Source organism: Astatotilapia calliptera, chromosome 3, assembly GCF_900246225.1.
Source record: "Astatotilapia calliptera chromosome 3, fAstCal1.2, whole genome shotgun sequence".
Classification (NCBI taxonomy): domain Eukaryota; kingdom Metazoa; phylum Chordata; class Actinopteri; order Cichliformes; family Cichlidae; genus Astatotilapia; species Astatotilapia calliptera.
In genome coordinates, this window is record NC_039304.1 from 33,550,323 (window position 1) to 33,562,543 (window position 12,221).

General features: G+C 41.6%; 1 protein-coding gene across 1 annotated transcript; it reads right to left on the reverse strand.

Annotated features, from left to right (window-relative positions):
• Positions 1-1,935: 1,935 nt before the first annotated feature.
• On the reverse strand, positions 1,936-3,813 carry LOC113013059 (neurexophilin-1-like). The gene is made up of 2 exons (XM_026153653.1): positions 3,623-3,813; positions 1,936-3,239 (listed from the first exon to the last, which is right to left on the reverse strand). The coding sequence occupies exons 1-2, from the start codon at positions 3,680-3,682 to the stop codon at positions 2,493-2,495; spliced, it is 807 nt and encodes a 268-aa protein (XP_026009438.1). The 5' UTR covers positions 3,683-3,813; the 3' UTR covers positions 1,936-2,492.
• Between the last annotated feature and the right edge of the window lie 8,408 nt (positions 3,814-12,221).

Here is a 12,221-nt window from a genome sequence, read left to right on the forward strand (position 1 = left end):
TATTAATTATTATATATAGACTATATTCTGTCTCCAATACCCAAATTCTGGCAGATGTTGTTGCAGTCTATTATTACTCACTGTATAGCAGCTTAAGAGAACAATAAATCATAGATATTGTTCATAACAATGGACGGTATAAAAGATATGTACAGTCAAGGTAAAAAGAAGTATTAAGGTTTTACATAACAATGTTGTGTAACAATAATAATCTGATCCATAGGTCTTGTGATTGGATGAACCACAACACGTGATGTATTACACGGTGTCATTTTTTTAAAATTTAAAACTAAGTATACCTCTTGCTTCCATAAGAATTTACAGGGTAAGAGGCAACCAGGTGCTGGCAATTTAGCAAATGTATTGAATGTGAACATTCAATGCAGTGCAACACTGAGAAACTGTGGAAAAGAAAAATAGAAATTAAAAAACAAACCCAAGAGTTAGGTGTCACCCAAATTTCATGACATTACTATTAGAAAGTGTGGCTTGTTTTAAAGAATTAGCAGGAGCACACCTTTTCTCTCTAAAAAGAACATGGCAGCACAGCCAAGTCTCATCTAACCAAACCACGAGACTTTGGCAAAAAATCTTTTGAACAGTGGTATAGATTGGCCATAATGCACAGCACCACGTTTGGTGAAAATAACAGCATATAAGCACAAACACCTCAAAAAAACTGTCAAGTACAGTGGTTGAGGGGCGATGCTTTGGGCTTTTTTTTTTTTTTTTTTTTTTTTGCAGCCACGGAATTTAAGGACCTTGCAGTCTGAGTAAACCATCTACTTGAAACCAAACGCAATAATATTGAGCCCAGCAACAAAGCGGCAGAATGACAGAATTTTTTTTTCTAAAGTGCTGGATTACCCTTGCAGGAACTTAAGAGAACTGTATAAGCAATCTCAAAAAGCAATCTGAAAATCTCAAAAAACTGAAGGGGGGGTACTGTCTTTGTTGCTATGACGATATTCTCTAGGCCTGACAAGAGAAACCAACAGGAAATACCTTAAACCAACAGGGGACAGTAGATTGCACAAAGAACATTTAGTCCATTTTTTAAAAAGTGTTGTTCACTGTAATTGTCAGCAAGGAGAATTATCTAGGTTAGTTTGCGATTTCAAATCACTCTTATCCATATATTATTTTCACTTTACTGAAAACTTCCTGGTGCCGCCCCTGCAGAGAAGCTGAAATCAAATGTCTGCATAGAACTTTAATATGTCTTTGGTAGTGGATGGGCCTCCCACCACTCTGTCCTTGCTAATTTAGAAAAAGCAGTATGCTGCATAGGATGCTGAGACTCCGTAATATGGCTGACTGCACTTGCAGCTGTTGACAGAAACGTTCTCCCTGCTGTTTCCAGCCACTCCGGGAGCAGCTGGAAACAGTGGTGGATGGTGAGGGGTGTCTTTAACCTCTGTCACCTACTTAATCGAGTTAGCGGCCTGTGTCTGGGTCATTAAACATCCGTCTGCCCGGCAGAAAAGGTTAGTTGCCAGTGCCTTGAGTGCAGTGATCGAGCAGATGTGTTTAATTGCACCTCCTGAACCGTTTCCTGAACCATACCCCTGCACTCTCGCGTGCACCTTAGTTTCACTCTGAGCCACTCTGGGTTTAAACTGCAGACACAGTTTAACAAGGTTATAAGACTGAGGTTTATTCAAAGACAGTCTGACATGCCTGTTTAACCTGCCAGCTGTTCAAAGATAATGCGAACCTGCACGTGTGGGCAACGACAAGCATACTTTGTTAGCAATGGAAAGCAAGATGTATTGGAATAACACAAAGCTTAAACCTGTGCGCTTCATCTTTTATAGCCTGCAGCTCTTCTGAGTGGGTGAGTTCATATCAAGAATCATATAAAAATATAAATAAATTCAAATTATTACACGAAAAGAAATTAAATTCTTTATTTAAAAAAAAATTACAGTGGCATGAAAACAATTTTGAAGGACTGATTTGCAGGACCACAAGTATTTATGGTCCTGCAGCTACAACAACATTAGAGGATGACTATATCTTGGCTTTTATTAAACCAAAAACTTACCATTGTCTGCTTTAACCAAAGAAACCTGAAAAAACAAAGAAACATGAAGGGAATAGCTGATTAATCTGCTGAGTACTACCACTGCCTTTTTGTTGGTAACTACAGTTCAGAAAAAGAGCAAATATCAAGATTTTTGTGAGTATTTTCACAATACTGTGGTTTCATAAAACCATATATTCAAAGGAATAATTAAGAAAGCAATTGCCAGGTAAATCACTCACTTTTAGTTGCACCCTAACCTTTTTTTTGTTACATGATCTAAAACACTTTAATCTTAACGCAGGCACATTTTTTGCACTAAAAACATAGAAACTAAAGTGAACTTAAAAACACTTTTCAACCGAATTTCTTGAAGAACCTCAAAATGATCCATCAAACTGGCTCATAGCTGCACTAACTGGATTTCTCTATAGAGGCTTGCTGAGACATCACTCTCCAGTGTCCTTTAACCTGCAGGCAGGTAGGCTGGACTTTGCAGGCTATAGTCTGGGCAGACTTTCTGAACCAGTCTGTAGTCTGTGCTGTAGAAAGACACGTAGATGCAGATGACCTGGAAAGGCCTGGAGCACATCCAGGTGACGTGGCTCTGGGTGTGCTCCTGATCACATGTCTTTGATGGGTCGTAGTTGCACAGCATCACCTTCTTGTTGCGTTCGGTTTTCTCGGAGTCCACTCTGCAGTTGAACGTCTTTGAATCCTTGGGGTGGATCACGCTTTGGCGCTCCAAGTCGAACTCCACCTCTTTCGTCGGTGGCATGAGGCTGACGGACACGTTGCCTACCCCCGTGGAGTTGTGGCGGAAGTAGACGCCAAGAGACCCGTTCCCATGATCCACAATCTTCCCCAATATCAGCAAATTCAGTTTGACCGTCTTTATATTTGAATAAAAGTCCCCCCAGATGAAGGTCTCGGACCATTTAGATGTTCCATGAACTTTCATGATGGGCTGAAGCTTCATCTTTAATGATGGCTTGGAGTGCGGCTGTGAGTTTCCTTCAAGTATTTCCCCAAATCCCTGCTTTGAAAGAGGGATGAAGGGATTACGGGGCAGCTTGGTGTGCTGAGTTAGACTCCTGGACTGAAGCACAGAGTTCTTCTGCTGTGAAGAAGCCTCGTGAGCCCTGCTGGGATGAGGCGGTGCTCTCTTGGTGAAGGTAAAGTTGCTGTGTGTCTGGTGTGGTCCAAGAACCAACTAGAAAAATAAGCACAGGAGAAAGTTATAGACTGACCCCATCGGGAAGTAAACTAAGTGCTAGCATGAACGATTAAAAACAAATCAACAAAAAAAAATCCCAAACGCTTTGGAAATATTGTCTCAGAATTGCTTCAATTAAATAGAATCTCATTTGAAAGAACTGTTGAGTTTTTGAGAAGTATTCTTAATATTGTCAGACTCACACACCACACAAATATTGTTAAACCTCACTAAGCATGTTTTAAGAAACTTAAGTCTGCAAAGAAAGTCGTCATTAGGATAATGCATCAAATCTAAAATATGTAGAACTTGAAATATTTTCAAAACCCTCTTAAAATGCAGCATAACTCAACTTTGAATGTATAATGTGTTTCACTCACCAGACATATGGTTCCTTTCAAAAGTATCCAAGCAAAGCACTGAAAGCCAATCTTCTCCATTGTGCATAACCTTCACGAGCCATCCACTGCTGCGTTTCATTCAGGCAAAGCGAACTTTCCGATATCCTAAACAGACACTTTCTTTAAACTCTCTCCCAACTGGAAACCTTCACTGTGCTGCTGCTTCCCCTCACAACACACAGACTGGGAGGCTTTCTCAGAGCTCAAGATTTTGACACCCAGTTTTGCTCTCTCTCTTTCTCCCTCCCCTTCAATCCTCCCTCCCTCCCCCTTTCACACACACATAAACACACACCCTTCTGTTTAAGAATATGCGCTGTCTGCAGCATCTGCCAGCCCCTGGTCCCCTCCACTTCTTTCTCTGACTGAAAATCTTCTTGCATCTTATTGCGAGGGAAAAAAATTAACTAATCAACACTTTCATAAAATGTTTTTTTGTTTTGTTTTGTTGTTGTTGTTTTTTAAATCAACCTAATCCAAGACAATGTGATACTGGCATCTTGTGGTTGTGTGATAAAGTGCAAGGATGATGCTTTGCAGTAGAGCGACATTAATAACCACAAATTACATTTATTTCTTTGTGTAGGAACATGCACTATAACTAAATCTAAACACAGAAATCTCTCATGTAGAATAACCAAAATCAGCTCATGTGTTCACAGTTCCTGTCAGTCACGTCAACAATTTCATAGCCTTTAAGTTATATTAAAGATAAAGGAAGATGCTGCAGGTGAAGAACTATGGAGTAAAAGTAAGCTGAATTTGTGTCATTTTTGTTAGGAAAGTAAACATTGTGTTAGCTGATTGTCTCTTGTATAGGTTAATTTAACTTAAATTCAAACCAGAAAATAACTTTAACTTTTTACAGCCTGTAATTAAAATTCTGATAAGAAAGAACAGTGCAGATGAGTTTCTGGGCAGTCCATGAGATAAATTTAATCAGAGTAGGCCTAAGTCTACTGTTCGAGAGTTCAGGTGCCACTAGAAGCATTTAAAGACTTTTCGATTTGCCTGGAACTCACCCACTTCGACATATTTCCTGATTATTTTGTTTTTTATTATAGAATCAGTGTATTTAAGCTATACTGAAAGTCATCTGCCGCTTGTCAGAAAAGCCTTGAATTCATAGCCCCAAGCTTTTAACAGCAGGCAAACAGCCATCTGCTCCATTTCTAACATACCTGTCTTCATTAGTGGGCACTTCCTGCTGTGGCCTCCAGATGCCACCATTAGGCAACATTCAGTTGTCACCAGTTGTTTTGTTTTTTTCCATCCATCCATCCATCCATCTTCATCCGCTTTGTCCGGGGCCGGGTCGCGGGGGCAGCAGCCTAAGCAAAGAGGCCCAGACCTCCCTCTCCCCAGCCACCTCCTCCAGCTTATCCGGGGGAATACCAAGGCGTTCCCAGGCCAGCCGAGAGATATAATCTCTCCAGCGTGTCCTGGGTCTGCCCCGGGGCCTCCTCCCGGTGGGACATGCCTGGAACACCTCACCCAGGAGGCGCCCAGGGGGCATCCTTGTCAGATGCCCAAACCACCTCAGCTGGCTCCTTTCAATGTGGAGCAGCAGCTGCTCTACTCTGAGCCCCTCCCGGATGGCCGAACTTCTCACCCTATCTCTAAGGGAGAGGCCAGCCACCCTTCGGAGGAAGCTCATTTCTGCCGCTTGTATCCGCGATCTCGTTCTTTCGGTCACTACCCACAGCTCGTGGCCATAGGTGAGGGTAGGGACGTAGATCGACCGGTAAATCGAGAGCTTCGCTTTTACACTCAGCTCCCTCTTCACCACGACGGACCGGTGCAGCGTCCGCATTACTGCAGCTGCAGCCCCAATCCGTCTGTCGATCTCCGGCTCCCTTCTCCCATCACTCGCGAACAAAACCCCGAGATACTTGAACTCCTCCACTTGGGGCAGGAACTCATCCCCGACCCGGAGTGGGCACTCCACCCTTTTCCGGCTGAGAACCATGGCCTCAGATTTGGAGGTGCTGATCCTCATTCCCGCTGCTTCACACTCGGCTGCGAACCGCTCCAGTGCGAGCTGGAGGCCCTCACCCGATGAAGCCAACAGAACCACATCATCTGCAAAAATCAGAGATGAGATTCTGAGGCCACCAAAGCGAAAGCCCTCCGCCACTTGGCTGCGCCTAGAAATCCTGTCCATAAAAATTATGAACAGAACCGGAGACAAAGGGCAGCCCTGGCGGAGCCCATCACCCACCGGGAACAAGTCCGACTTATTGCCGGCAATGCGAACCAAGCTCTTGCAACGGTTGTATAGGGATCGAATGGCCCGTAGCAATGGGCCAGACACCCCATACTCCTGCAACACCTCCCACAGGACACCCCGAGGGACACGGTCGAATGCCTTCTCCAAGTCCACAAAACACATGTAGACTGGTTGGGCAAACTCCCATGCACCCTCAAGTATCCTGGAGAGGATAAAGAGCTGGTCCAGTGTTCCGCGACCAGGACGAAAACCGCATTGTTCCTCCTGTATCCGAGGTTCGACTAGCGGACGAACTCTCCTTTCCGGCACCCTGGCATAGACTTTCCCAGGGAGGCTGAGGAGTGTGATCCCCCTGTAGTTGGAACACACCCTCCGGTCCCCCTTCTTAAAGATGGGGACCACCACCCCGGTCTGCCAGTCCACAGGTACTGCCCCTGATCTCCACGCAACATTGCAGAGGCGTGTCAACCAGGACAGCCCTACAACGTCCAGAGCCTTCAGGAACTCGGGGGGGACCTCATCAACACCAGGGGCTCTGCCACCAAGGAGTTGTTTAACTGCCTCATTGACCTCGCCCCCGGAAATTGGCGGGTCATTCCCCTCATCCCCAGACTCTGCTTCCTCCTCGGAAGACGTGTCAGTGTTTTTTTTTTTTTCTACATTTATATTTGAAACCATCAGGAAAAGTAACAAGTAAAAAAAAACAAAACTTACTTAAACATAATAAGCATTTTAAAAAAAATTTCAGTGGTCATAAATGCATAAATGCATGGATTTTAGTCAAACAAGGGCCAAAAACTGCAGTTCCTGGGCTGTTCCCTTGCAGTGGCGCCAAATGCACATCAGTTCTTACTGAAACCCACGTCACAATGCCCAACTTTACACCATAAAAAAGAACATTTACATTTACAAGAACTTTTTTTTCCTCAATTATTTATACTTCTAAGGCTTGACAGTTAGGGACCGACTGTTTTGATTGACATTGAAGAATTGAATTGAAGACTGGCAACTCTGACAGTTCACGTTGACTTGAATTCATTGGGCCATGGCCGCTCCTCTTTAATTATAATGTTTGTGCCTTCTGAAGAATTTTGATGGACATCTAATTTTGACTGCAGCACACACTGAGTGTTCTGCTGGATGTATCTGTGGGCTTCATATGTACAGTTTATGAATGAGATTTGCTAAGATCCCTTATGTTAGCACTCCACCCTCTTGTCCGAATTTAGTTACTTCTGGCTCCAAAAATCCAACATGGTGACAAAGAACCCTAACCACAGTCAAACTGGCTGAAATTCGGGCAGGTGTGCAGCAGTGTGTGCACCTCTGACATAGTTTGCAGTAAATAGGAGCGACTGGAGAGTGTAAAAGAAAAGTAGAGAGATCACTGAAACAAGTGGACATAATTTAATTAAGCAAAGAGTTTGAGCAATAAACTATTAGCAACTAGACTCTGATGAAGCAGAGCGGAGTAAGACAGGTCTGCTGGAGTCTAACACTCACTGTGGTGGAGTGAAAGAAGGTGGAAACGTGTATGGGAGATGAGGATGATGTAAGAATGAGAGGTGGGCTGCACCAGCGAAAGTTTTTAATTGACAGAAAGACAGCACACTGCTGAGATTTAAATCAACAGAGGCTGACTGGAGAAGAAGGGATGTAAACTAAAGTAAGATTCAATTTATATAACACCTTTCAAGATGAATTTCATGACGGATTAGTAAAAACATAAAGATGAAAACAAGTTAACAGTGACAAAATGCTTAAAACAAAAGGACATTATAATGGTAAGGATCTACGATATGAAGGCACCTGTTTCCAATCAGTAGCTACATCAGATGTTAGAAGCTTAGATAAGTCATAATAAAAACTGACATCAAGAGGCAGAGTGTGATGTTGGGATGTCCCTGATACTTACAAAAAGATTTCTTTCTTAAATCCCATTATTTCTATTAAAAAAAAAAAAAATCACATTTGGATTATCCCCTTGTAGGGCCCCACTGAAGTAGGAGTTTGGGAGTGCTTACAAGATTTTTGCCCAAATGTTGAGGCCAGTAATAAATGGGTGACATCAAAGATCAGCTGACCAGTCAGTTGCTGCTGTCTCCATGTTGAAGGGCTGGTGGGGATTCATCTAAAGGTCACAGTGACAATAATGCTATACAAAGCTAATAAAAACCGTTTCTTACTGCAGCTGTACTGACAACATATAGTGAATGATATATGGGAGTTTTAAAGATGTTACCTCGGACCGCTGACCTCTTCAGATAAGGTCAAACATTCGTAAAAACCTTTTGTCTTTAAAACTATGCTTAAAAGTCTAGTGCCTTTGTTTGTACTGGTAGCATTCAGGTAAAGATACTGGTACATGTGGATTCTAAATATCACATGTTTGCATTCAAATACTATGTCAGATTTGACAGCTCCGACCCCCCTTTAAATTTCACCTCTGTCTTTCTTTTACGTTGACCCCAATATAAGTTATATCTTTAAAGAAAAGATTGTCAAGAGAAAGCGAATGAGCTGCAGTTAGTTAGAAATATACTGCAGTGTAATATTATATAATGAGCTTAAGTTATTCATGTCCAGTTTGTTACACATCAATAGTATTTATCCACTCCCAATCCTCCGTGTGTGTGTAATCAAGGTAAATAAATTTCATGTTACTCTTATCTGATTTTTACTGCACTAAAACACTAAGAACAACAAATAAGAAAATGAATATATATAAAAATACAATGTTACTCCCTTAAAAGTAAATACTGCCCACAGAGTGAGTTGCTTTGGAGGTTTCTCTTTCAAGTGATTTTGTATCTATTAGATACATGAATACACTAACCCTCATTGCACATTGCTACATGGGTTCTTACAAAATGAAAATGAAAATATGAAAGTGGGAATGGGGCCAAAACAAGTTGGGTAAGTATGCATGTTTGTTTTACATTTCTGCCAGTCACCTGCTGAGCAGCCTTTGTAATGTTTGCGTGGGTATGTGGATAAAAATCTTTACATTGTTGTGTTGCAGTGAGCCAACAGACAGGTGTGATGTATGTCAGCACAATCATCAGAATGCAACACAGATTCCATCTGTTGCTTTTGAAATTTGCATTTCGACTGTGAGAAAAATCTGTGTTTCCAAACCTAGTTGCCTTAGCGTGGATGCCAGGTAATTGAAATAAACTGAATGTCAAACTGCTCATCAGAACGGTACCAGTGCTGCTTTCGAGTCCAGTCTCTTCCAGTTAATGAAAATGTCTTAGGGAACATTTGTCCCAACAGCATGACTGTTAACATAAGGACATGTTCGACATCAGGAGAAACAGACTGCTCCCTCTACCAGATATTTTTTCTAAAAGACAAGCTATGAAAAGGACTCTGAGTTCTCTGCTCAGTGTCAGGAAATGAAGGAGGTGGTGGAGAGTCATTGAGTCTTTATAGCTATGTAGAGAGCCAGAAGAAGGCTGCAGAAGATATTCAGGCACAACGTGAAGCTGACAAAAGGTGATATTACAGCAGAGCCCTGCCTCTACAAGGCAGACACAGTACTGCCCTCAGTAAACTATAATTAATATTCATCTTATAATGCAGGGTTTCCCCTTTCTGTACTTCAAGGAGATAAAAGGAGAGCTTCAGAGTTACACCCTGCTACTACCAGGTTGGACCCCCTTTTGCCTTCAGAACTACCTTAATTCTTCAAGATGCTGGAAACATTACCCAGAGATTATGTGACAGCATCGCACAGTTGCTGCAGATTTGTTGGCATACCTCAAAATATGAAGTAAGAGAAAGATAGCTGAAGCCATACCAGCCATACCAGCTTGGATGTCGACCAGATTAACAAGGTCTGCGTCAAGTGTTGAGGATTGGGACACACGGATGAGAAGTGGGCTCCTGGAACAATTCAATTCAGCTTCAATTTTATTGATATAGCGCCAAATCACAACAACAGTTGCCTCAAGGCGCTTTATATTGTAAGGTAAAGACCCTAGAATAATACAAAGAAAACAGAAAACCCCAACAATCATACGGACTCCCTATGAGTGGGAAGGAAAAACTCGCTTTTAGCAGAACCAGGCTCAGGGAGGGACGGCCATCTGCTGCGACCGGTTGGGGTGAGAGAAGGAAAACAGGAGTAAAGAAATGCTGTAGAAGACAGCCAGAAATGAAAAATAACAAATAATTAAATACAGAGAGGTGTATAAACACATTAGTGAGTGAAAAAGGGGACTGAAGAAAAAACACTCATGAGAATCCCCCAGCAACCTACATCTATTGCAGTGTAGCTAAGGGAGGATTCAGGGTCCTCTGATCTAACCATAACCATATGCTTTAGCAAAAAGGAAAGTTCATAATTTTAAAGGTAGAGAGGGTGTCTTCTAAGCTGGTTCCATAGAAGAGGGCCCTGAAAATTGAAGGCTCTGCCTCTCATTCTACTCTTAAATACCCTAGGAACAACAAGTAAGCCTGCAGTGCGAGAGCGAATTGCTCTAATGGGGTGATATGGTGCTATAAGGTCATTAAGATAAGATGGGGCCTGATTATTTACAGTTTTTTCTGAATGCTTAAACCCTAACTGTGATTCCTGTAGCACAATCTCTAAAACTATTCAGACTTATAGCAAAACCACTCACTGAGTTTGCAAAACTAAAAGCACAAAAACTGCTTTGCACTCAGTTTGCAATTTTGTAACACACACTTTGCAAAACTGCAGGCACAATTCACTGCACAACACTCAATTACCAAATTTCCAACACACTCCTAGCAAAAGTATACACATGTATGGCTATCATTAACACTAATTTGCCAACTGTCTGGCACACTTTCACATGTGAAAACTTTTTTAGATAATTAGTTCACTTTGCAATCTGCCTAAGCACTATAATACAGGTAAGCTGTGTGTGCGGAGTACAATGGAGGGAGCAGAAAGAGTGAGAAGTAGAGGAGGCCGAGGAAGAGGACGTGGAGGTGAAGAAGTAGGATGAAGAGGACGACAAGGACAAGGAGGAGCGAGAGGAAGACGAGGAGGGGGGAGAGGAAGATGAGGAGGGGGGAGAGGAGGATGAGGAGGGGGGAGAGGAAGGGTAGGAAGAGTAAGAAATAGAATTGCTGATGACATCAGAGCTACAATAGTGGACCATGTAATCAACCGTGGAATGACCCTGAGGGTAGCTGGCCAACGGGTCCAGCCTAACTCGAGCCGCTACACTGTAGCAAGTACCATAAGGACATCTTGAAATGAGAATCGGTTAGTACAGTCACTTTGCACAAAGATTTGTAGCACTGCCATATGCCAATGAGAAACACACCAATACCATTGATGTAAAAATACTGAAATTGTTACTTTACAGAATTGCTAGATGACCAGATGCTGGGGGCAGAGGAAGCATGTTCACTGCAGACCAAGTAACCCATATAGTCATTATGGCGATTGCAAATAATCCTATACTTGGAAATAAACACTTGTGTTTGTTTTGATGTGTTTGAATAAACACCAGTACTTGAAGTTTGGATCCCTCTATGCTTATGGATCTATGAGAGAAGTATGAGCTCAAACTGACATAGCCTACCTTGTGCACAGAGAAAGCAAAAGCCAGAAGTGTTTTGTATTCATACCATCAGTGTGCAGTTGGCGCATTGTGTGCTTAGTAGATGATGGCTTGTGTGTACTGTTTGATACGGAAACACCATTTTTACGAAGGTGTGAGGAGTTAATCTAGCTGTGTTTGCTTTTGCAAGAGAACTACAATGTTTTGATTATTGGGTGACAGGTTTTCTTATTTGTGTGAAGAGTTTTGCAAAATTAGCCAATAGTTACAAAAAATGTGCTTAAGCAATCAGAAAAAACTGTAAGTGCATCAGGTAATTAAAATTTTGTGCATTAAGAGTTATGACCCACTCTAGGATTCTAAATAAACTCAGTAACTTAAACAAAATAAAAAAAGACAAACAAAAAACCGTAAAGGGATTAGTCATAAAAGTGGTCGGTTATACACTTTCATAAAGAGGAAAAAGGAAATACTGAACTACATGTACATAGGTCAGAGGTATTCTAATTTTGTATATTCTAATTAGTTTTTATTTTAATTCTGTTTTGAAATTTTTTTTTAAGTCAGGTTACATACTCGTTTATTGTATGAAAATGTTTAATTTTAGGTGTTATTACTGTCGGCATCAGTTTTAGTCTTTTTAATGATTACTGTATGTATGGTATATGTCATAGGCAACATTTAGGAAAATGTTACAATGCAAATACAGAACCTTTTGATAGTAGTGACATTCAGAGTCTCGATAAACATGTCAATGAAAGCCTTTTGATAGAATTTTTACAAAAGTAACAAATAATACAACTTC